The sequence below is a fragment of the Pseudogymnoascus verrucosus genome (genome assembly GCF_001662655.1).
Source record: "Pseudogymnoascus verrucosus strain UAMH 10579 unplaced genomic scaffold scaffold_26, whole genome shotgun sequence".
Taxonomy (NCBI): Eukaryota; Fungi; Ascomycota; class Leotiomycetes; order Thelebolales; family Thelebolaceae; genus Pseudogymnoascus; species Pseudogymnoascus verrucosus.
This window is the reverse complement of record NW_017263677.1, coordinates 90,811-115,138: the sequence shown is the minus strand read 5'-3', so window position 1 is coordinate 115,138 and position 24,328 is coordinate 90,811. Positions and strand designations below refer to the sequence as shown.

At 53.7% G+C, this 24,328-nt stretch overlaps 6 protein-coding genes across 6 annotated transcripts; 3 read left to right on the top strand and 3 right to left on the bottom strand.

Moving 5' to 3' along the window:
* Positions 1 to 1,196: 1,196 nt before the first annotated feature.
* On the top strand, positions 1,197 to 2,931 carry VE01_06710 (uncharacterized protein; the record flags this gene model as incomplete). Its single annotated transcript, XM_018276150.2, has 8 exons — positions 1,197 to 1,298; positions 1,353 to 1,491; positions 1,560 to 1,747; positions 1,804 to 1,840; positions 1,895 to 1,962; positions 2,013 to 2,386; positions 2,443 to 2,510; positions 2,567 to 2,931. The coding sequence occupies 8 exons, from the start codon at positions 1,197 to 1,199 to the stop codon at positions 2,905 to 2,907; spliced, it is 1,317 nt and encodes a 438-aa protein (XP_018129722.1). The 3' UTR covers positions 2,908 to 2,931.
* A 355-nt stretch (positions 2,932 to 3,286) lies between these two features.
* On the bottom strand, positions 3,287 to 9,404 carry VE01_06709 (uncharacterized protein). Its single transcript, XM_018276149.2, has 4 exons — positions 8,064 to 9,404; positions 6,681 to 7,860; positions 5,617 to 6,630; positions 3,287 to 5,564 (listed from the first exon to the last, which is right to left on the bottom strand). Exons 1-4 carry the CDS (start codon positions 8,287 to 8,289, stop codon positions 4,325 to 4,327), a joined length of 3,660 nt encoding a protein of 1,219 aa, XP_018129790.1. The 5' UTR covers positions 8,290 to 9,404; the 3' UTR covers positions 3,287 to 4,324.
* Positions 9,405 to 18,251: 8,847 nt separating this feature from the next.
* On the bottom strand, positions 18,252 to 19,002 carry VE01_06708 (uncharacterized protein; the record flags this gene model as incomplete). Its single annotated transcript, XM_018276148.1, has 2 exons — positions 18,252 to 18,705; positions 18,779 to 19,002. 2 exons carry the CDS (start codon positions 19,000 to 19,002, stop codon positions 18,252 to 18,254), a joined length of 678 nt encoding a protein of 225 aa, XP_018129789.1.
* Positions 19,003 to 19,485: 483 nt separating this feature from the next.
* Positions 19,486 to 20,805, bottom strand: VE01_06707 (uncharacterized protein; the record flags this gene model as incomplete). The annotated part of the gene is made up of 2 exons (XM_018276147.1): positions 19,486 to 19,972; positions 20,027 to 20,805. 2 exons carry the CDS (start codon positions 20,803 to 20,805, stop codon positions 19,486 to 19,488), a joined length of 1,266 nt encoding a protein of 421 aa, XP_018129794.1.
* Positions 20,806 to 20,995: 190 nt separating this feature from the next.
* VE01_06706 (uncharacterized protein) lies at positions 20,996 to 22,271 on the top strand. The gene is made up of 2 exons (XM_018276146.2): positions 20,996 to 21,483; positions 21,528 to 22,271. Exons 1-2 carry the CDS (start codon positions 21,126 to 21,128, stop codon positions 22,205 to 22,207), a joined length of 1,038 nt encoding a protein of 345 aa, XP_018129793.1. The 5' UTR covers positions 20,996 to 21,125; the 3' UTR covers positions 22,208 to 22,271.
* Positions 22,272 to 23,551: 1,280 nt separating this feature from the next.
* On the top strand, positions 23,552 to 24,144 carry VE01_06705 (uncharacterized protein; the record flags this gene model as incomplete). Its single annotated transcript, XM_059463827.1, has 2 exons — positions 23,552 to 23,779; positions 23,837 to 24,144. The coding sequence occupies exon 2, from the start codon at positions 23,890 to 23,892 to the stop codon at positions 24,142 to 24,144; it is 255 nt and encodes an 84-aa protein (XP_059319650.1). The 5' UTR covers positions 23,552 to 23,779; positions 23,837 to 23,889.
* Positions 24,145 to 24,328: the final 184 nt, after the last annotated feature.

The window sequence follows — 24,328 nt, the reverse complement described above, 5'->3', positions numbered from 1 at the left end:
TGCACAGACCTTTCTCACAGACCTTTTCCATGGAAAAGGTCTGTGCTTTTCCCTCAATTACTGCCTATACCCTACGAGGCATTGAATGCGAAAAAAGCACAGACCTTTCCCATACAAAACGACAACTCGTTTACTGCAATTTAAGCACAGACCCGTATGAATACTTATGGCGCTGTACTGTACTCCACCACCCACCGATAACACGCGACACCCAACTCGACTAATTGCGCATAAAAGGGGTAGCACATTTTGTTTTAGAGAGGGGTAATAGTCGAGTTCCCCAGAGACGGGTAACTAGAGCTAACAACCGCTTAGAGTAGAGCACACAGCTCGGCCCAAAAGACCTTTTCGAGAGATTTCGAGAATTTCGAGAATCTGAATATCCACTGTTTTCACTAATATGTCTATCTTTGCCCTTAATCCTTCAGTTCCCCCCTATCGCGCCCATGCACACGTGGCGCTACAGGACAAAAAATGGGGCCATCAATTCCCTAACACCCTTCCCCACCCTTTTCTGCCACAATCCCACCACCAAGAGCGGCACATCGCATGTCTTGGAGGGACCGTGCCGCTAATGGCCCGCAGTAGTCCGCAACAGTGCGTCTCGATGCCGTTCACTTCGGTCCAAATAGTTGAAACCGCCTAGTTCTAACCTAGCCTCCGTGTGTCCCTACTATGGTAGGGCGCATAAGTAATGTGAGTGGGACCTGCACAGGCTAACACAAACTTGCTGCTGCTTTAATATTTTGCGAGTAATCCATTTATACTAACAGAACAATAGCTATCTTGGTTCATAGTTGAGCTATTAAAGCGGACTAAACGCCTACCTACTTCCCATAATGCTTATATATACTCCTGCAGTTAATTATATTTGATTTTTCTTGAAAATACGCTGTTATTTAGTCCGCAACAGTGCGTCTCGATGCCGTTCACTTCGGTCCAAATAGTTGAAACCACCTAGTTCTAACCAAAGCGGCACGTGTCTATTCCTGTTGTAGTCCTGTCTGTGCAGCCACTTCTCACATTACTTACGCCTCCTACCATAGTACTAAATTATTCGTAGCGCTTCAGGTCCTGCCCGTACCACTACTAATAAGTGTGCCCACGGTCAACTTTGCAGAAAAGGCATGGACGTGGGAATTATATAAAGAATGCTTGTCCCTATCTCTCTAAAGCATCACATTATCTATTGCACCATGCGCGTTCTTAATTTATTTGCGCCTGTTGCCGTTCTAGTCGCTGGTGTTCTCGCACAGACTAATCCTGCATCAGTCCTTGCTCAGATCCCCGCATGCACTGTAAGTCCCAGCCTGATTTGTGTCTCGGCAATTGTTAATTTACGCGCTCTATAGCAAGAATGCGGCGTCAAAGTGCTGGTGCCAGCACAATGCCCATTGACAGACCTAGCAAACTGTCTCTGCACAAATACCACCTTACAGTCAACATTTGCTCTCTGCATAGTAGGCTCATGCGGCGTCGCCGACCAATTCAGTATGTTCTCTTGATCTTCCACAGGCATATTTGCTAGCTGCTGAGCTTCGAACCTAACATTGACACAGAATCTACGACCCTCCTTCAAACTGAAATTTGCAAGGATGTCCCGAAACAATCACGAAGCGCCGAAATTATACGAGATGTTATCATTATCTCAGCCTTTACCTTCGTGATAGTCGGGCTGAGGTTTTATTCGCGGGCTCTTGTAACGAGCAAGTTGTGGTGGGATGATTGGGCTATTGTATTTGCAGCTGTGAGTCTCCATCACAGCGTAGCCTTGGTAGTACAGCTATTGACAATTCCAAACAGATCCTCATGATTCCGATGACAATCATTCCGATATTGAGTAAGAGCCTCGTTGATACGACACTCGCTATACTAGGAGACTGACGTGTTTTAGATGCTACACGCGGCCTCGGGGAACACTTCTGGGACGTCCCACCTCAAAATTTAGAGATGCTCGGAAAGGTACCATCCCGAGGGCATTCTCCTTTGCCAACACTTACTGACTGGAATAGCTCTATTACATCTCGCAGATATTATACTTTGTCGTACAAGCCCTAGCGAAAATTTCCATCCTCTTGCTCTTCCTCCGCGTTTTTCCTAGCCAGAAATTCCGCCTTGTTGTAAAGATATCGACAGCATGGATGGTTGGCCAGACTTTCGCGTTTGTGATAGTCGTAGCATTTCAATGCTTGCCTGTCAAATCGGTCTGGGATCACTCAATACATGGAAAGTGCGCTAACTCTGAGGTGTTCGCCTATACGGTTGCTGGGTTCAGCATTTTCGAGGACTTTGTCATTATGTTGCTCCCTATCTGGGAGCTGAAGGACTTGAGTTTGAACTTCAAGAAGAAGGTCGCTCTGATATTTCTGTTTTCTCTTGGATCTTTGTAAGTTCACTCATCCCGCGCCTATCGTCGCGCTTTTGCTAATGTTGGTATTATAGCGCATGTATCACCAGTATGATCCGAGTCAAATGTCTCGTCGCCTATAGCAATTCTGTTGATGTATCATGTAAGCTACATTCATTCGTGAAGCGAATTAGCCAAGAATGCTAACCCGTTCAATAGACAACGCCGTTGATATGATTTTATGGAGTGTGCTCGAAGATTATGTGGCAGTTATCTGTGCCAGCCTGATGTGTCTTCGGCCTCTGTTTGTTAGGTTCTTTCCCTCGGTGTTCCCAAGTAGCAACAACGAATGCAAGAACACTCAGAATCAAGGATGGGCCCAAGCAAGGAATTCAAAGTTGGCAAGCAAGCTGGGAGTGGGTTCCAGGGGATACGAGCTGCAGAGCGAGGACGGCGGGGCAAAAGAAAGACTCGAGCAGGGTATCCGGGTGCAAAAGGCGTGGAGAACGAAAAGCAACAGTGCTGTGACTAATGATGAAGAGTTGTTGGTTTGCAGCTAGGAAATGGGACGGTTTGTGGAGGCGTACAGACAGGAACCCCTATGTCCTTGCAGAATGTGTTGCAGGTCTCTACGGTAACCTTGTTCTCCTATGAAGCGACTTATCACGTGGGTAAAAAAAACAGCCACACAGCCTTGCACATGATGACATAAGCGAGCCTACTTCATACAATGTGGGGGTCATTAGACACCAACCAAAACAATCGTTAGAGGCTTTGACTTGAAGTATTGATTTCCATGGCAACCATACATGAATTTCCCCCGCACTGCTACTACAAGGCTGCTGACGATCTCCCGCTTGATTGTGGGACAATAGAGCTCAGCTACAATCCCTCTATATGTTCTGGAAATAATAAGAGGTCAATGGTAGAGCTGTGGTAGAGGAAGTCTGTTTTGTAATAAAAGCAGACCCTTTATAAATCAGGCGTGAGGGTGGCAATGCAAACATAATTTTCTTGAAGGAGCAGTCTAGGGGGCTCAGGAGTAGCTGTAGAATACCATTAATGGAAAAATGTAAAGAGATATTAATAAACGCGTAGAATTTGAGATGCCCAAAGTGAAAGTACCTATCATTTTTTTCGGCACGGCGGTTTTTTCGCCACTCAGGAACAGACGTTACAACATAGCCACAAAAAATCAGAATCAAAAACAACACCAAAAGTCATGCAAGCAAGCAAAAAACCCAAGACCAAAAATTGAGCATTTGCTAAAACGAATTCCCGCTCAAGAAACCAAAAAAAGGGGGGTATAGTATAAGCTAAACTACTGTAAGTGTTCCTTTCCTTCTTTCCTTCTTTCTTTCCCACTCTCTCTCTCTAAAGCAACCAAAAAAGCCCCCCATCCCACATCCAACCTCATCTCACCCCATCCCATCCTATCCCCATCCCTATCCCTATCCCGCACATCCATCCTGCCTGCTCTGCTTTGATCGACTTGCTCGCTCGCTCAGATATAGATTAGATCGCCAAGATCAACAAAAAATATCAGAAATAAAAAAAGCAGCAGAAACAGAACTCGATATGTCGACGTGCCGAGTGAACAAAAAGCGCTCGCCAGATGGGGGATATCCGTGTATGCCTCCCTCCCGTCGGCCAACTAAAACCAAACAACTGGCGTGCGTGAGGGAACGGGGGTGATGAGAATTCAATCGTCTTCCCTCGTGCCATACCTCTCCCAACCCCGCTTCAATCCAATCGATCCATTCCATTCCCTCCAAAGATCCACTCGCGTCTCGCGTCTCGTACAGGGCTTTTCCAAAAAAATCCGTTCATCGCATCGCATCCCAATTCATCCTCCATATCCATATCCAAATAAATTCATCTGACCCTCATCCGCATTGCCCATGCTCCATCTCCTCCCTTGACTCCCAACTCCCCACAATCAAACAACTCGCACACACCCCAAAAAAAACCGCCCTCTCAACTCTCCTCCCTAACCCCCTCCAACCCCTCCCCCCCTCCATCCCCCCAATTCCTACAAGCCTGCAACCCCCTCCTCACACCCCCCACCCTTCTCGCCCACATAGACTCCACCGCGCTCCGCGTAGTCCACGCGCGCTGGCTGCCAATCACACCCACAGCCTGCAGGACCGCCTTGCGGCTATCCCGTCCAAACACAGCAGGGTGATGGATCCACTCCAGACTACCCTCCAGCTCCGCATCAAGCGCCGCCACGACAGCTGGGTCAATACCCGCCGCCGTCGCAGGACCGACGCTTTGATCGCGTTCGCGCGGGGTTGGCAGAGCTGCCGAGGGCGGTGGTTGCATCGGTGGGAGGTGCGCGATGGATGCAGTCGGCGACAGGGAAGGCGGAGAGGACTTCCCTTCCTGGATCCTGCTACTCCTGCCCTGTCCCGGTAATGGGAGGAGGGGCAGTGCGCCGGTAGGAGGTGGCGGCGGAATGGGTGGAAGGCCACCCTTGGCGAGGCCCTTGAGGATAGAGCGCGTCTCGGTGAGGAGGTGAGCGGCGCGATCGTGCTGGGCGCGGGCGACGAGGGAGAGGGCGCGGGTGAGCATGTCTGCTGTGAGGAGCTCCATGCGGCGCTGGACGACAGAGGGGTGAGGCGGGATGGGTGGGGTCGGTGGTGATGCCGATTTCTTCGATGGAGGTAGCATGGTGATTGCCAGTAATGAAGGGCGGGGGAGGTGTGTGGTGGTGTTGGGACGTAATAGATCACCCCACGTGAGGTCGGCTTGGATGAGCGGGACCTCCTCGACAGAGAGGGCGCGCGGGGATGCGTCCTCGAGCGGCCCGGAGAGCGCCTCGAGGTTCGACATTATCGTCTCCCATGGGTCGGATGGAGAGTGGTCAGGTGACGCGGCGTCAGGGGTGATGACGAGCTGGACGAGGACGTCGCGCTTGTCGCCGAAGCGGAGATCACCAAGGCAGGCCTCTGCATCACGGCCCGATGCGCGGCGGGTTACGGAAAGGGCGCCGCTAATCTTGACGAATTTCGCCGGGGAGCCCTCAGGCAGGCGGAGGCGCAGCTTGACGTTTTGATGCGAGGTGGTCTGGAGGGAGCCGAGACATCCTGCGAGGCACTCGCGGAGCATCATCCAATCCTTCACGTACGTGTACTGCGCCTTGGTGCGCGTAGACAGCTCGATCATGGTATCCGGCTTGTGTGTCATGCCGAGGCCGAAGGAGTGGATTGCGATTCTAAGGGGTAATTAGTATGGGTGATCACATTTTTGATTCTCTGGGCACTTACTTGGCTGCCTCTGCGCGGGATGCCACGAAATCCACGCTATCCGTATCCGACGTCGACGCGTCGCTGATGAGCAGGATCGTGGCGATGGGGTTGTTATTCTTCCGTTGCATTAGAAGATCCATTGCGACGTTTGCGCCTTCCACCACATCGGCGCGGTGCAGCTTCTGGCCCACCGGCTTGATCTGGGAGAGGACATTCGACCATCCGCTCCATGTCTTCGTCGTCATACCCACCAACGGCACACCGCCACCGCCCGAGCCAAAGGTCACGAGACCCATGCGGTCCCGCTCACCCAGGTTCTGGACCATGTAGTTGAGTGCGTCGCGCACAAGAGAGATCTTGACGCCCTGCATGGAGGACGAGACGGGGACCACGACCACGATGTCAACTGGAATGTGGACTGGGTCGGGAAGGCGCACGGAGCGGTGGGTGTACTCAGTGGGCGCGGTTGTAGCAGATCTGCCCGCATACGAAGACGAGTGTAGGGAGGAGTCGCGCTTTGAGCTCGGAAGCGTCCTGCGCCAGTCGTCCTCCTCTGCCTCAGATGCAGCATCGTGGTCGTAATCACCGCCATTTGTGGACGGCGCCTCTGGGGAGTGGAGGTCCTGTAGCGCCTGCTGCCACATGCGGAGCTGGGTGAGGTTGTCGAACTGGAGGTGGAATTGCGGAAGCTCGGCGACTGAGAGGCTGAGGGTGAGGGTGTTCTCCTCGAGCGGCCTGGGATTCGACGCCGGGGTGAGATTTGATGATGTGATGCGCTGGGTCATGCCCAGGGTGTCGCCCGCTGCTGTCTGCGTGACGCCGTTCAGGTGCTTCCGGATGAGGATAGAGCCCTTGAGCGTGCACCTGCTCGTCTTCCTCCCATTCCCTTCGTCGCTCCATTGCTGCAGGGGTGTAGCCTTCTTCTCCTTGACGCAGATGAGCATCTCTGAGAAGAGATAGCATTCCAGCTCCTGCCACTGCACTTTATCCTTCCCTACGCGTATCGTCCCGTATAATCGTAATTTGCCAAACCTGTATTATTAGCATACTGCCCATATCAAAATCCGTGCTTCCTTGCTCACCTTGAAAAGTCTAGACTGTGCCAGTTCTCCACGCGACTCCGCAGGCTCTCGGTCATCTCCTCCAGCACCTCCGGCGACTCGTACGGGTAGAAGCGCGGCACCGTCTTCACAGGCGATGGCGGCCTTGCATAGCGCTCCTCCTCGCGCAGCTTGGGCATCGGCGGTATGCGCACATCCTCCGGATCCGGCCTCCAGTTATTATCCGGCACCTCGATGGTGATGAGGCAGGCGAGGGTCTGCTGGGCGCGCGAGCGGTTGAGGGTGGGGAACTCGGAGCGGATTGAGACGAGGGGAGGGGGGATAGGGTTGCGGCTGGAGCGCGGGCTGGTGACGCCGGTATCCATGGACTGGACGTCGTAGTCATGGCGCCGTGAAGGGGCGACGCTCTGTGATGTCGTCTCGGGGTATCCATTCGATCCTGTCGCCTCGCTATCTGATCGGCGGTGGGCGCCGTTCGACGAGGGATATCGCTCTCGTTCCCTGCCGTCTCGGTCACGTTCCCTGTCACGTCCATCCCGATCTCGTCCGCTGTCTCGGTGCCCAGAGGCGCTCTCCCGCCCATTCCGTGACTGGGAATCGCGCTCGCGGTCGTGGTTCGGCCGGGCGCCGGATTCGTAGCTTGGTGGACGCACCGTCTGGCTGTCCCATGGTGTCGGGGTCGGGGTGGCAGAGCCGCGTTCGCTGACAGAGACTGAGCGCACCATACTACTTAGCTTTTCTGCACGCAACGAACCAATATCAGCAGGTGGCAAGGCGAACAAACCGTGATCGAAACCCTTACCAATATCTAAGACGTTTCCGCCACGGCTCGTGTCGAGGCCGAGGGGCGCATTGCAGGTCGGGCAATACCGCGAGTCGAACTCCTTCATGTACTCGTAGAAGCAGGCGCCGTGGGAGACGTGGCCGCAGGAGAACTGCAGGATGCGCTCACCGCGCAGGGTGTGCTCCAGCGGCTCCTCGCATACGGCGCACTCGCTCCCCACAAACGTCCGCTCCCGCCGCGTGCGGCTCCGGTCTGTATCTAGCATGCCCGTCATGGCGCCTCGGGACAGGGTGGTCGTCGAATTGTTCGCGCGGGAGTTGCTGCTGCTGCTGCCGCTCTTCTCCGAGGGGCTCGTATCGAGCGACGCCGACCTGCGGGGGCGCAGAGCGGGCGCTGTCCTCGCTGTCACGGAGGTATCTGGAGGTGAGCAGGTTTTTTAGCGTGTCTTCGCAAAAAGCGCAAAAAGAATTGGTACGCGCGCGTCGCTGGGGGTGGTTCAATTGCAGGTTGAGAGAGTGATAGTAGTAGTTGAGGGGATGTAGCAGTGATCTCGTCTTGCGGGTGACGAGTGATTCTGCTAGAGAGCAGCCAAGATGGTAAACTCAAAAAAGGGTACTAACTCTTCTTTGGGTAGGCCTCAGCGGCGCCAGGCCCCCGGACGATCCTTTCTCTGGCGACGACGTGTTTAGGACTGAGCAGACCGAGATTGACCAATTGGCGCGAGACGTGATCGCTATCGTCCTTCTTTTCCTTGGATGATGAAGAGGGAGCGACGGCCGGGTCGTTCTGGTAGTTGGGGAGTCGAGCGAGGGCGAGCGGCGACAAGATGGCGGGATGATTCGACATGGACGTGTGTTCTGAGTGCGAGCGAGCTGCTGTGGTATGTGCACCCAACGCACGGCGCTCTCCACGGCGCTTTTTTTGGTGCGTTCCACACACGAGCGAAGGGGTTCAGGAGGGACAGCGATCGGCGGCGGAGTCGACGGAACCCTGCCGGGGGGGGAGGGGGGTGATTTTTTAGTTGTTTCTTAGCTGTGGCTCTGCGAGAGGGAGATGGCTCTAGGCCGGCGTACGGGGAGCAGGTCCGTGTTGAGCAAGAGCGACCGAGAGGCAGATCGTTCGGTGTGTGGGGATGGTAGACAGCGAGCGTTTGAGAATGAGAGGAACGAGGGGGGATGTTTTAGGGTATTGAGTATGGAGAATTCGGAGGACTATAGCAAAGTATAGTGGTGCATTCGGGGATGAATTGGGGGGATAGTGACGAAGGTTGAACGGAGAGTTGGGATGGATTGAGAAGGGATGGGCGGAAGTGGGGTGCGGCCGAGCATTCGGCGAAGACGGTGGTTGGGTGGGCGGATGATTGGACAGGTGGGGGGGGGAGGTAGGAGTGGATGTCGCGTTTTTTTTTTGGAGAGTGGAGATATTGTAGATTGTAGAATGGGGCGGCGGCGGCGGAGAGGAGCAAGGAGCAAGGAACAAGGGGCGATGGAGATTGAAGATGGAGGAATGGACGGCGGAGCGGGTGGATGGAGGGCGAGTGAGTAAGAGAGAGTAAAGGGTATCAGTGTTTGTGCATAAGTTGTGTGCGTAAGGGTAGTGTTTTATGTTTCTTGAAGGGAATTCCTGCGAGTTTCGGGGTTTCGGGGGTTCTCGTAGGGGTTTTTTGTGAGGTGAAAAGGTGGTTAAGAGTGGTTAAGGTGGTAAGGGTTCTGGTAAGGGTCCTGTAGTAAGGGTTCTGTAGTAAGGGTCGGGGTGATACCTCAGTTCAACGGTGGTGGAGTTGGGGAGGAGGGTGGAGGGAGGGATGTGTACAGCGCAGTAGGGATAGAGAGTAAGAGTAAGGTACAGAGAGTAAGCATACAGTATTAGTGGGTGAGGACATTGCGACTATAGTGCGTAGTATGGGAATTAGTATGGGGAGTGGGTGTATATGGCAGAGTTAATATACCTCAGTTAACGGTCGTGAATGGGTGTGAGGGGAGGGGGTAGGGGGAGTAGAGAGAGGTTAGTGAGCACAATAGTGCATGTTGTATAGAGTATTGGATGGAGTCTAGGATGGAGTCTTGGACGGAGTATTGGATACTGGTTAGTGGAAGTGGAAGTGGATGTATAGGTGTGCGAGATAAGGTCGAGTGAGACAAAACAGATCGCGAACGATGAGGATGTGGAGACAACATACATGCGTGGGAATGTGGGATGACAGGTTCGCAGGTTCGTAGGATCAGGCACAGAGTTTGTACGGAGGAGTACATAGCACATGCCAAGTGATGAAGGAAACGGGAAGTGGCAGGGAAGAGATGGCAAGGGACAGATGGCAGGGAAGAGAGGGCATGGGGGGGAGAAAGTGGCCAGGCAGTGACCAGGCAGTGACCAGGCAAGGGAGTGGTAACCAGGTAAGACCGGAAACCAACAAGAGACATCAACATTTTCAGAAGGGGAAAATAGAAAATAGAAAATAGAAATAGGGAGGGCGAGACAAGCGACAAGCGACGAGACAGGCGATGGACGGGGATAGATGGGGACAGGCAGGGCAGTCACTCCCACACTCACCTCAGACTCGATCAGGGTGATGTCAACCAGGGAGTCAGGTCAGCCAAGGGGGGAGGGACAGGACAGAGAGGAGAGGAGAGGCATTTGACGAAGCAAAGCATCCCATGTACACACAGCATACAGCATACAGCATACAGCATACAGCATACAGCATACAGTTGTAGTGCTATAGTCCGATCACCTATTATGCATAGCATACAGTACTGTATGTATATACTGTATGTATAGACCTGTATAGACAGAAGAAAGAAAGCTGCCCATCTCGTAACTACCGAGACCACACACTGCCGACAGATGGATGTACGATAATAGTGAGTCTATCCCCCCAGTAATAAGACGATAGTATATATGTATATATCCCGTCGTGCATCGGTCTAGAAGGGAAAGATTGGGCCAGTCTGGGTCAACTCAACTGGGTCAGTCTGGGTTTAACGGCAAGAGAAGGAACGGGAACGGAACGGGGTGGGTGTCACAATGGGAAGGAGCGGAGGGGAAACACGGTTCGGTAGACACATCCACATACACACATCCACATACATTCTGGGTGGTGGACGGCGAGAGAATGTACTGTTTCACCGGCAATCGTATGGGGGGAGTACTTGCGATAGCTATATCACTCACTCACTCATTGATTCACTCACACCCTCACTCCCGACCCTCTCCTCCTCTCTATCTCACTTCCTTCACGCCTCCCTCTCCCTCTCACTCCCATCCCTCTCCATTCCTCTCCCTCATTTCCATCTCCCCTCTCCCTCCCTCTACCGCATACAAGTACCAGGTAATCTACACACCCAATAGTACCACGCCCGTGCGCAAGCTCTGTGCGTTAAACAGCCACTCCTCTACCCAAAAGTCATAGCAGACACAGACAGACACTCCCACTTCCCACCTCCCACTCCCACCCACCACTTACCTCTCCTTCCAACTCCCAACCCACCGCCCAGCACCCATACACCCACCACCCACCACCTCAAGCACAAGTACTCCAACCAACCTCCACCAACCTCCACCAACCACCTGCACCAAGAACAGCCATATCCCACCAACGTGCGCTAGAAGCAATGTGCGTCCACTGCGCTTCCACCTCTCCATCGCCTTGCGCAAGTCCCTGCTGATAGTCCACCGCGCTATCCCACTCTAACCCAACACTATCCCTTTTCCAGTCTAGCCACCCTCTCACGCTATGATCCCACCAAGCCAAAGCGGGAAAGGCCGGGAGAGAGGTCCAAGAGAGAGAGAGGGTCCAAGCGTCGTCATCCCTCATCTCCTCCCCTTCCCTTTCCTCCTTTCCCTTTCCACTCCCACTTCCCACAGTTACCGTCCATCCGTCCCCTTTGATCCCTGCCGCTAGACCGTTTGTGGGACAAGTGCCGACTTTACTGTACTAAATGGCTAGCGTGGCGCGTGGTCAGGAACGGGGATCCGCTCTTTTCGCTTTTTTGTACGACGTACGAGATGTGGAGTCAGTCAGTCAAGTCGTCTGTGGTGGTCTGTGTGTGGAGTCCAAGCGACAGGATGATGGATGTCTGGTCTCTGTCGCTGCTGCCATGTACAAATTATCTGTGTGGTGTACGGGCTGGTGTCCGGGTTGGTGTCCGGGTTGGTGTCCGGGTTGGTGTCCGGGTACGCTGTACTTTTTACAGCGTACTGTCCAGCACTCTGCTCTGTGCGGTCCGCAGCCATCGAGTCCATCATCACTGTTCCATCGGCGTGGGTCTCTGTTTACTGTAGCACTGTGATACTCCAGTCTTACACGCTGGGCACTTGGACACTACGGCAAGTCATACAGCAAGCAGCAAGTCATACACCACCACCACTCCATCCTCGAAACACACCCCAATTCCCAATTTCCACCACCAATTTCCACCCACCAGGCACGGGGAATCACACAAACGACACACCAGGAAACTCCAATTTCACTCTCAGCCCAGCCAGCCAGCCAGCCAGCCCAAAATACCCTCTCCCTCCCTCGTCCCTCCCCACCACGCTACCACGCTCTTCTAAAGTACAGTACACAGAAACCCCCCTAGCGCATCCCATCATCCATCCAGTCCAAACGCGCTGCAGAATAAAATTCCTACACCCACGCACGCACGCCACACGCACGCGCTATCGAGCTCTAGCCTCACCACCGGCGTCCGCGCCAACGCCCAGGGGATGCTGCCACGGTAGCCTATGACGGTGCACTGTCAACGCCATCGACGGTCGCTGAAATAACGTTGTCTGCCACATGGCCAGCCGGTGAGAGCTTGGCTGGCGGCGGCGGCGAGGGACACCGCACCACCGCAGCATCACCGCCACCACCGCCGCCGTCTGTAGTGGTGGCAAGTGGCGAGGAAGTCGACGACACTGCGGCGGCGAATACACGCAAATACCACGCACGCACGCACGCACTGGCACCTACTCGCTCCCTGCGCCTGTCTGGAATATGACATGCATCGCCTGCGCTCCCATCCCGCGCGTCCAACCATCTCCTCCGCCCACCGTCGTATTACACTCACTGACCACTAACCTAATCCATCATTCGCCGGGGGTGACGCTCAACCTAAACCCCTCGTCTCGTGCGCTGCTGCGACTATATTGGAGTATTGGAAACTGACTGACCGAAGTAGTACTATACGTATACTCGCTACAGGAACAAGAAACACGCCCGGAGTACTATACATATACTCGCTACAGGACTATAACAAGAAACACGCGGGGATCACGGAGCTGAGCCGCGTCGGGGGATTGCTGATCCCGGGCATGACAGCCAGTCCGTCAGCAATCCAGCCAGCTATTCCCGGGCCCCCTTTAGAGTACAGCCCCATGGAGGGCGGAGGGCGGACGCCGTTTACCAGGTCCTGTTTCTAGTCGCTGGCCCTGTTTCCGGTTGTTGGACCCGGGGGAGGTGTATGCATAATACACCACGCATAAGGCTCCACGTCGAGGAATGTGAGAGGTGAGAGGTGAGCGTTTGGGAGCCCTGGAGGGCGTGACATACGTACATACATTCCTTGTAGGTGGGCATCATCCCTTGTAGGCACGCATTCCTTGTAAGTCTAGTCCGCTCCGTGTCCTCCCTCTACGCCTCACACCAGTCCTCTCAACGGACCGGTATGCACAGACGGTACACAACAGCATGGGCTCAGCATGGGCACAGCAGCAATATGCATACCACACACTCGCGGAACCGTGGACTGGACAGGAACGAGAACGGCGGACATGCAGAGGGACGCATCCGCCATGCAGTGCCATGCACCGTGCTGTGCTCGCAACGAGGCCCTGACGCCGTGCATGCAGGTGCATTGCAGAGTGGCAGTCGCGGGAATTACTGGATTTAATCGTCGCTCAAATAACGGAAGCAACAGCGTGGTTGCCATGTCATGGTTGGTTGCTGTGGAGGGATCATGGCTGTGGATGGATCATGGCCTTGGATGGATGTGATGGTTCCTATGGATCTCATCATAGCCCCTATGCATCTCATAGCCCCTATGCATCTCATACCCCCTATACTTCCTTCTGCCATCCGCGGGCCCTTCCCTCCCTCCCGCCGTTTCACAGAATCCGCCGCCCACTCACTCGCTGTCTCGCCGCCCACTCTCCTGTCTACTGTATCGTATCGTATGTATGATGTATGCACGTATGTATGTATGATGTAGCATATCCTGTACAACCCATCACATTCCTTACATCCATCTCCACTCACGCACGACTCACGCTCTCACATCTCCCCCCCCACACCACCTAACAAAAATCTCTCACCTCGCCGCAGCCGCATTAGTCCACCCTCACTCGCCAGGAACGACATTCAATATCACATCCTCCCATCCATCACAGCGCATCCATCGGGGACCACAACCCGCTCCCCCACGCGCGCGGAGGAGAGCTGATAAAAATGAGCTGTCACCTACAGCAGGAAAACAGGATAGTACAGCCACTCCCGCCGCCATCTCACTCACTCTCCTCTCGCGTTATGCTCGTACTCGCTCCTCCTTTTCCATCCATCCATCACTCCATCATCAATCCCACTCACATCGCATTCCACACTGCGTGGTGCCAACGCCAACGCCCCTGAGCGGATAGATGGGCACCGAGCGACGGAAAGGACGGGCGGGCGGGCGGCAAAAAAACATAGAAGCACCAAGGAAGATTCGTGGGTGGAGAGTGTGCACGGACCGGGTGAGGCATTGGCAGCGAGCGTGGCCGGTCAGCCTAAGGTGGAACCTGAGTGGAAGTGAGAGTGGGACAGCGAGGCAGGCGCTGTCGAGAATTGGTGGGTGGGAGAATGCCATCTACGCCGCACACGAGAATATGGAAAAGAGTACGAGGGGATGAGGCAGGATGGATGGATGGATGGGTGGGTGACACGTGATTGTGCGACGTTTGGGTGCGGATACGGAATGAAGAGGGAGAGGATGGGGAAGAGGAAGGGAAGAACGACGCACAACGCAGCGCAACACAACACGACAGTACGCCCATGCGAATCCTCCCCGTGGCACCTCACCTCACCTCGCGCCAACCCATCCTCCTGCCACCACAGTACTACCACTACCACCATCACCACGCCCTGTGTATCATCACACCGCATCTCACCACGTCGCCCGCCTGCCAGGACAAAACAAACAGGGCAGACAGACAGACCGCACAAACACACAGACATCACAGTAAGGAGGCAAGAAATCCCATCATCCGCCCCGTCTAACACTACGCCGCGCTACCACACAATAGCGCCTCCCCTTGCCCCGCACCCGAACAAGATCGCGCCTTCCTCATCTCCCTTCTAGAATCCTAAATCCCCGCTGCCACGCGTGGGAGGCGTGTGAGATTGTCCGGCTCGGCTGTCGTGCTACGGGACACCCACCCACCACCAGTCAGCCCGCCAGCCGTCCGACACGAGGTGGGAGGGTGAGCTAATCTACGCTTACGAGGGCGCTGGATAGCGTCCTACTACATCGCGCCTTGCCTGGTAGGTGGGTGGTGTCAGTCAGCTAGACCAGGCCCCGTACTGTCATTCATTTGCCTGCCTTGTTACGGGAATGGGGGAGTGGGCGGGACCCACGCTCAGCTCTCATCTTGCAAGTGGGAAAGCTGAGATGAAATGAGATGAGCGGCGCGTCCGTCTGGAGGTGGAGCACGCGGCTGTTCTGCGGCGCGCGAGAGGGGAGGCGGGCTCGGTCGCTCGCGAGGTCGTGGGATCCATCGGTCGTGCGGTGGGGGTGGCGGCGACGGTACGGGAGGATGGGAGATGAGGAATGATACCTCACCTCACGCCGTATGGGGTTTGCGCTGCCGAGCATGCGCTCGCGTGGCTGTCAGCGGTGTGGTGTGGTAGGCGGGTGCGACTCCATCCCGTCGCGGTGTCCAAATGGCATGGCATGGCGTGGCGGCGTCGGTGCGGTGGTGCTATGGCGCTACCGTATGTCGTGAAGGCGGCGTGGCGACGGTGTTTTCGTCCCACGACAGACAGCGCGCTACATCCGAACTGTACCAAGTAACGTTGATCGCCTTCATGCACCCTACCTACCCCCACCTGTTCCCACCATCTCCATACCCAATACAATCACACACGCAGCGCCATGCCAACTAGACGGACAGATACGAGCCCACCGACCGACGCCATGTACAAGCCCGCGAGGACCGAGCGCCCGGACCAGCACCAAGCCACCGCACTCCTCTAGTCCGCCAGCTCGTCGCAACCACCTACCACAACAGGCACGAGCGACGCCGCCGCTGAAGATTCCACTGCTGCACGCGTCGCGATGCGGATGGGCGTCGCTCGGACGGCGTGTGGTGTGCGTGCGTGCGTGCGCCGGCGCGCGCGCGAGAGAGCGAGCGTGCATATGCGCCAAAGCGGGAGCGCCGATCATGTGCCGGATTGGGGAGCTTCTGGAATGACGGGAGGGAGGAGATTAGAGTCGGTTGAGTGTACTTTGGATTTGGAAGGGGGGGGTCGGTGAGGGATTGGGCCTATGGAAAGGGAGAGCGAGACGACGGGCGACGAGGTGCATATTGCATATTGCCTATACTGTGGGAGTACTGTGGGATGCAGGAGCTGGTCTGGTGGAGCAGGCAGAGAGGCGGGTACGTCGATCCGAGCCAGGCTAGCGCTTCTGGAAAGAACGGGAGCGAGGGAGGGAGGGAGGTTTGTTGGTCTTGACAGTAGCGGAGGGGGATGATTGATGCAGTTGGATTACTCACCGGGCATACTCCCTCCCTCGTCCGAGACATGCAGCGGCTGCGTCGATCGGTATCCCGCTCCTAGGTGTCAAGGACGGCGATCTTCGGTCTCGTTATCGGGATGGGAGTTGGGGGCCAAAACCTGTTATGGAGCTGTGTCTGTGTGGTGAAGTGAAGTGCCATCCGCCAAGCACCGCTCGGCATCACATAACGGCTTCTTCAACACCACCGCCGCACTGCCCTGACCTGACCTGACCTGAACACACCGTGCGCGCGCCTGGGCAGCCAACGCCAACGCCAACGCTCACACTCCCTCCTCTCCTCGACGCCACAAAGGAGCCCGTCATACCCGTCCTAGTCCCCGTCCTAGTGCGCTTCAATCATCATGATTCCCGCTGCCCATGTCTCATCGCCGCCACATCGCTGGGTCGAGAAGGGGGTGCAGTTACAGCATGGTAGTCAGGGAGGTGGCTGTGCGGTGCGGCGAATAAAGAGAAAGAGCGAGCAATGGATGGCCGCGGGTTCTGATCCGCGAGTCAGTCGTCAGGCTCTCGCACGGACGGGCGTCATGTCATGGGATGGCGTGTCCGAGCGGGGTGATGAGGGGGGTGCGGATGTGGCGGCTGAATTGGGGGTGGGGGGTGTGAGCTGTCGGCAGTGAGGGGGAGGGGGGGTGCATAGGGGGTGGCTTGTGTGATTGGGGTTTGGGGGGTATGGGGGGTTGGTGTTTTAGAGGTTGGTTCTACGCCACTCATGGTGAAGTGCCGGGGTTGGGGCGGGATGGGGACGGGTTGAGGGCGGCAGGCGTGTGTATAAGGCGGCAGGTGAGCGGCAGTGTCGGGTGGGAAGGGGGGATATGTGGATGGGTGGCTGGGTGGCTGGGTGGCTGGGTATGAGATTTCGTTGCGGACAGCGAGTTGTGGTCCTGGCAAGGGGAGTGATGGGTTGGCTCGGTGGAGGTAGGTGGGTGCTGTAAGTGCTTTCTTTTTTTCGGTCTGCCTTTTTTTTTTGCCAGGGGGGTTTTTTTATGAGCTTTTTCTTTCTCTTCTTTTATCGGTTGGCGCTGTTTCTCCTCGACGGATAGACACTATCACGCACTTGGCATCTTGAGTCTGGCGAGAACAGTGATGAGTTGGCTACATGGGGGTTGGGAGGTCCAGTAGGTGCTTTTCTTTCCTCATTCTGTCTGCTGTTTTTTGTGAGCTCTATTGCCTTTTTTTTGGTGTTAGAGCTGTGCCGGCTCGACGAATAGACACTATCACACACTTAACATCTTATGGCTAGCAAGAACAGTGATTTGTTGGCTGGGTAGAGGTGCTTTATTTCTTTCGGCCTAGCCTTTATTCTCGGAGGGCTTTTTATTGTGTGCTCTCTTGCCTTATTTTCCTGTTGACGTCGTTCTAGTCTGTGGGGTCGTCAGTATGGGAGAGGAACGAAAAGAAAGGAGGAGGAGAGCTTGAAGGTTTGGGGGGCAGGCCGGTTTTGCTGGTGTACGTGTTTGGAGATGACGGAGGGTCGACGAGGATGTTCACGCTTGGCGGAGAGAGGCTGATATTGCGTTTAAGGCAGGAAAAGTATCTGAGGTAGGAGGTGTGTTTTTTAAGGTTTGCAGCACGAGGGGGGACCAAGGTATGATATCAATCAAGTCTTGATGAGACAGATAGGGGCGTTGTACGGAAATGCAGGTGTGAGATATTCACCAGTAAGGTGAGCAGACTCCCCCATGTCATTAGATATTAAAATACAATGAAAAAATTGTGTGAAATATTGTTTGGTAGTTTAATGTGTGCCAAATGTCGAGTTCTTTATGATTCTCTAATTTATTTAAAATATTGCCAGAAAAAAAAAGGGGTGATAATATTATATAAACGCATGTGTAAATAGAATTGAAGGACAATATTCACCTAGACACAAAAAAACCAGCAGCATTTCACTACGATGTAACATTTACATTGTTGTTTGATGACCAAAACAGTATTTCACCACACCATATCATTGAAATTTAAATATCAGTTTTCCTTCATAGGCTTTTGGTTTCCTCTGCCGAGGAATCTACTCGAGTATCTCTTCATAACCCAGAAGTCCCCATGAATCACAACCTACACTTTCACCAACGCCGTATGCAACATCACCATCCCCTTCAAATCATGCATCCCCATAACCATCTCCCTACTATCCTCAAACTTCTCACCCCCCACCATCCTCCCATGCGCCGCCATATCCTCCCACCCGACAACATGAACCCACACCTTACACCTCTCCTCCCCTCTCAAACCTTGAAACACAACATCCTCCTCCTCCGCCCACCCCTCAAATACCCCCTTCGCCTCCGAGCTCTCGAGCGAAGGCCGCAGAACGTCCATTCTCACATCGATGGCGGCGATATCCTCATCCGTTAAGGAGGAAGGGAAATAGTAGAAAAGCACTTCTGTGACGTTGATGTCTGCCTGCTCGCCGAGGAGGGCGTGTGAGATGGGTGGGAGGTGGATGATTTGAGACGGGCTGGTGCGGTTCATTATTGCTAAAACGGGGGAGGCGAGGTCGTCGTGTGTGCTGTTTCTTTTTAAGTTTTGTGTAAACCGCTCGGGGGCACGTGTGAGGTAAGAATAAGAATGGGAGAACTCACGGAGAGGCTAGGAACCGATGATGTGCATCCGTAGAGTCCCAATCGATGAACAAGATGACCGTATCCGGATTCTCAGCTGATTGGCCGAAGTAAGCTGCGCGTGCGCCGCCATCGGTAGCTAGGACGGCGGTTAGGAAGGCGCAGATGGTTGATCTCGTTGTTGATGAGGGGTCTGAAAGGTCGGCGGGGGAGGCAAGCTCGAAGGTTGCGATTTCGGTAATCATTTTGGGAGTAGTGGTGATAATTGGGGATGAGGGGATACGGCGGGTTTGACGATGAGAAAGGGGGGGATGTCGGAGTTTTAACGGATGGGAAGGGACACTTTGGGAGACAGGAGTGTCATACCCGAACAGTAAGGGGCGTAGTACAGGCGTGCTGGCATCTTGTGCACAGAATACACACGGGACGTTGGAAAATGGTATCTCGGTCAGAATTTCATTTCGTTAGCCATCTTTGACGTAGGTTACATCGAAGGTTTCCTGCCCTGCTATTCCATAACATTGGTACGCATTACCCGTCCCCTGCCCCTGGGCCTCTCATCATGATTATTCCTGATACCCCTTCCAGGGAACGCAAACTTGCCATGATTCCCCCCCTGAGACTTACTACTCGAGTCACATGCCGAATAGTTTCCAGAAATCCTCAGTGGTCCATAGAATTTATCTTCATTGGTATATTCAAGACGTGTACGACCCCCAAAGCAATCATCAAGCCCTTGCTCTTTTCGCTACAACAAACCCACTCGAAACCGGCTTCCTAACCTGCCCCTTGCGACTCCCCTGAAGACTCGCCTTCACCGACAAAGTATTGCGAGATGCCTTCGGTGCAAACCCCGCCTTCTCCACCTGCGCCACGCGATACGTGGTTGATCCCAACTTCTTGTCTTTCGGCTTCTTCTCCTCATAAGCGAACTTGATCTTCTTCGACACTCGCGGCTTCTCAACTTGCACTGGAGCCTCATCCTCCGAGCTGGCGTCCTCTAGGAAATCTTCCGGAAGCAGATCTGGCAGAGTTGTGCGGTCGAACCTGGGCTTTGATGCCCGTCCTACCGGCTCGACGGTTATGCTTGAGTTTTCAATGGTGGCAGACTCATCCAGCTCCTCCTCCGCGTGCTTCCGCTTCTTGGCGGCCTTAGCTTGTGCTTTTAGCTGCGCATCGCGGTCTTTGCGCTTCTGGCGCTCAGCTGCCTCTTTTCTGAAACGACAAGATTAGCTATAGTTTGACGTAGTTGGGGGAAGGGTAGCTTACTGTTCTGCCGCCTTCGCAGCTTCGCGTGCAGCTCCTAGAGCTTTGCTTTGCGCAGCTTCAGTGCCAACTTCCTCTGGGGCATCGTCATCCGAGCTCTCATCCTCGTCCTCTTGTATCCTCTCTGGCTCTGGCTCTAGGGCTGCTACAACTTCGACAGGGTCGTTGTCGCCAAACTTCTTATGCTTAGGTTTTGCCACGGGCGCGTCGACGACGGCTGTCGCAATGGTATCCTTCTCCGCAAGCTCTTTCTGTTCTGTGGAAGTGGCACTCTCTTCTGCAGGCTCCGCATCCGCTGCCTTAGCATTCCGCTTTCCTTTTGGTGTTGACTTCGGGGTGGCCTTCTTTGACTTTGCCGTTGGTGTAGCAGTAGGTTCCTCGGACAACTCCTTGAGTGGTATTTCCACGGCAAGGTGGCTCTGTGCTACGCCTGGAGAATTTTCGTCCTTATTCCGCACAGGTAGCTTTCGTCGTTTCGTGGGTGTCTCTTCCTCTGTCGCCGCTTTCTTGCTCAACTCAGTGCGCCTACGCTTCTTCGCGCTCTCAGATAGTAACTCGTTCGGCACATTGGCATTGCTGTCATCGGGGTTTATTAACGTCGCACTCGCACCGCTTTGCTGCCTCGTCGTAACCATTGTTGATTTTGGGGTACCGGATTTCTTCTCGGTCGTTTGCTTCGTCAGAGATCGCCCGCCGGGTGATTTCTTCTCGTTCTTGGCCGCTTCGTCGTGCTTGTTGAAGGGGACGATATTGCGCGCCGAGCTGAGGATTCGTGAGAACATTAGAAGAGTTCGTTTTGAGCGAGGGCCGTCATGCAGGGTGCAGGATGGCGTTTCAACTTTTTTTGAGAAAGTCCCGCGATAAAGTTCTTGGCTACCGTAGAGAATTTGGTATCGTGCACGGACCACGAGTTTATTTTGCACGTGAGCAACCACCGCATCTTGAGGCATTCTGTATTTCATAATCGAAGAGTATGAACGCCCCTTGATATTATATCAATTATTTCGGATTTCTCTTACATGCGAAAGACCTCTGCAAACACCACACACTATCCGCGCCAATTTTAAGGGCCATTTGGCCCATTGGCTCCAGCCAACTCAAAATGCAGTCGATGGTAGCTCTTCTCGGCGCGCACAGCAGAGGCGCATTGAGTCGCTGTATTAAACCCTCGATACGACCATTCTCGAGCACTCATGCATGCAAAATTCAGGTGCCAAAGGCAGCACCCTCTACTCGCCGGCAATCGAGATCTTTAAACGCCCAAGGCCGACCAGATCACCAAAGTCAACGGCGAGGATGGATAGAGGCGCTAATCGGGGATCGAAAAGCTACTATTGCTCAATTCACACTCGCCAAAAAGGCGGGCGCCTTAAAGATTGAACCGGAGGATTCAATCGAGCTTTTACGCTCTTATTGCAATGCGGTGGCAGAACCTGGCTGGGAGATCCGTTTCTGTAGAGGTGAGCCGCCAGTCCCGTGATCGAGGCGTATCTAACCATCACAGAACACAAAATAGATCCTCTTACCTTGGCCATGGTTAGCAGGATCCTGAATAAGAATCCTGCTCTCCCTCTAAGGAAGATGGGAGAAAATATGATGATCTGCGCCGCAACGCTTGGCGATTTAAGTTCCATCGTCGCCGTCATGAACAGATCTTTGCTGCAGGACAATCTTCACCACCCAGGTCTGCTAATACCCATGACCAAGCTCAAATTCTACGCCAATCAAGGAAATGCAGAGGCAATGGTAATGTACGGCCGCATCCTGGACCGCCAGAAGAAGCACGCCGAAGCTGCCGAGATGTTTCAGAAAGTCGCAGAGACTCCGCGTGACGGCTCCGTCGATGCTGAGATTGGCAACGCGTTGGTCCAGCAAGGAAATCTCTCGTATCGAGATGGCAAGAAGGAGGAGGCGAGGATGAGCTTCAAGAAAGCAGCGCTTGAGTTTGATAACCCAGAAGGTTATTATAAGCTGGCTTTCATGATGCCAGACGAAGACCCATTAAAAGAGACCTATTTGCTCAAAGCTGCTGCATCTAGGATCAGGGATGCAGTTGTTGAGGTTGCTGCCTTGTATGAGAGGACCGCAAGATTACACGGATCGTCTGAGGAAGGAAAGCAAGCAAGACTTCTCGCGGTTGAATGGGAGAAGCTGGCGTCACACCAGGCGCCTATAACAAAGTGATATAGCTGCATAGAAAGAGGCCTGCTTAGACATGGACCAAATGTATAATATGTATTATATCCAGTGGTTGATTTATTTGACTGTTTGTGTCTATAAACTTGCACTTGGTGCACACATGCACGTGTTAACGTCATGCCTCCCCCAGCCTCAGATGGTAGCTGTTGATCGTCACGTCAAGAAAGAGAAGGTACTTCCGTCGTGGAATTTCAGCTAACCCACCATTTCCACCACGGCCATAAGTAATATGAGTTGGGTGTGATCACTGGATCTCCTTTCAGCCCCTTCTCTCTTTCAGCTCCACAGCCTCATCCCTCTCCGGCTGACAGCGCCATTAGCATTCTAGCGACGCCCCTTGCGCCACTCGCAGCTTTATACCGCCAGCGCCTTCGGTAATTGCCTACCCACCTATAAACAAGCCTTTGATCAAATGCCTCCCGTCGCTAGACACGTCACAAACATGAGTCCTAAGTAGCAAATATACGCGAGGTGTCAAATCTCTTTTATCGATTTCCACCTTTGGACGATGTGGGAACCCCGTACCAGCCAATCATGTATATCAGCTATACGAGCAGCGAAAAAGGAGCCAACCAACTGAGTTGGTAATTCCCTGGAACAAGTTGGAAAATATATGGGGCTTAATGGGGCTCACTCGGTGAGTTGAAAGAGGTTAACGAAACCCTGGTTAGGCTGTAGCAGTCTAGCGGGAAATTGCACATTTCGGACCCTTGGTGCCTGCCGAAACGGAATATAAGCACCTGCCATTCATTGTCTTGGTACTTAGGTGGGCCTGTATCGTCGGTTCTAATACAATATCTGCCAGCCCAGGCAGCTGTTATACATGTCAGTGTCATATGTTCTGTAAAAGTCTGGGTTATTCTATAAATAAAATCATCGTCGTTGAGGGGCACAATATCTGTTTGCTGTCATGTCAGATGTCAGGAGGATTATTGGATCTACAGTGGCTGAGGGCCGTCAAGTCAAGCGAAAAGGGTAAAAGAGCAGAAGACACGCGAAGGAACGGATCCGAGGCAGATCAAGCCCAGTTAGAGTTTTTAGCGCAATGCATTCCGGCCTTTGTGACAACCAACCCCTGCTCGTATTTGCTCCCCCTTTCAAATTTGACCTTATCTCACTCGCCGGCTGGCCCGACGCATTTAACTTTCGCCAATGAGCACGGCTGTGGCATATTATAGGCCCCATTACTCCCTACAGAGAAGCCTAAGCGTGAGCACTAACGGGGTTAACGCCCCTGCCAGGGCTATTTGATTTCAGGGCTGATCTGACTGCCTGCTGTGCCGCATTAGTTCCAGTAGCCTCACCCTGACTCCTTGATGTGCAGAACCACTTTGTGGGGAGACCTATACTACTTAACCTGACTATCTCCCTGTTTTGCCTTGTCTTGGCCATTCTCTGCTCTTACTCATCCTCACGCTTTATTATATTTTCCACCTAAACCATATCAAACCTCCCTATCAAGATGCGTTCGAGTCTCTTCTTCCTCGTGGCTGGTGCCATTGGCTTCGCGTGCGCCCGCCCACAAACCGACGATCTCTCTAGTTGCAAAGACGTTACGTTCGTACTTCCCTAAAGGCCAATCATGGTCATATATGCTGATATCTCCCCCCAAAGTTCGCTGTCAACTTGCATCCAGCCCCTTACCAATGCCCTAGACAAGTGCACTGATGCTTCATGCGCATGCGGCGTCCTCAAGACCGAGCTCGAGTAAGTGCCTTCACACCGCCTCCTCTCTTCCCCAAACTCTAACACCTTGCAGCTGCTTCAAGAACTACTGTCCAGAGGTCACCATCCCCGCGTCAGCGACAGATGAATACAACAAAGAATGCACTGGTTCTAATGCTAAGGGTGCTGCCAGCATGCTTGCCATTCCCGGTGTTGGACTCGTTGCTGGCGTTGCTGGTGTGATGGCTATGCTGTAAACGGGCTCAGCGTGGAACTAGGGTGTATTCTTGTACAAGGCGAAGCGTTGATATAGAACTTACGTTTGGTTGTGGGTTTTCAATTTATAATCCGGGGCTCGAAAGGTCGTTATCCATCGACAAATATATATTTATTCGGTCACCGAGTCGCCCGCGTGTAAACCGATCGTTTCTTGTTCCCATC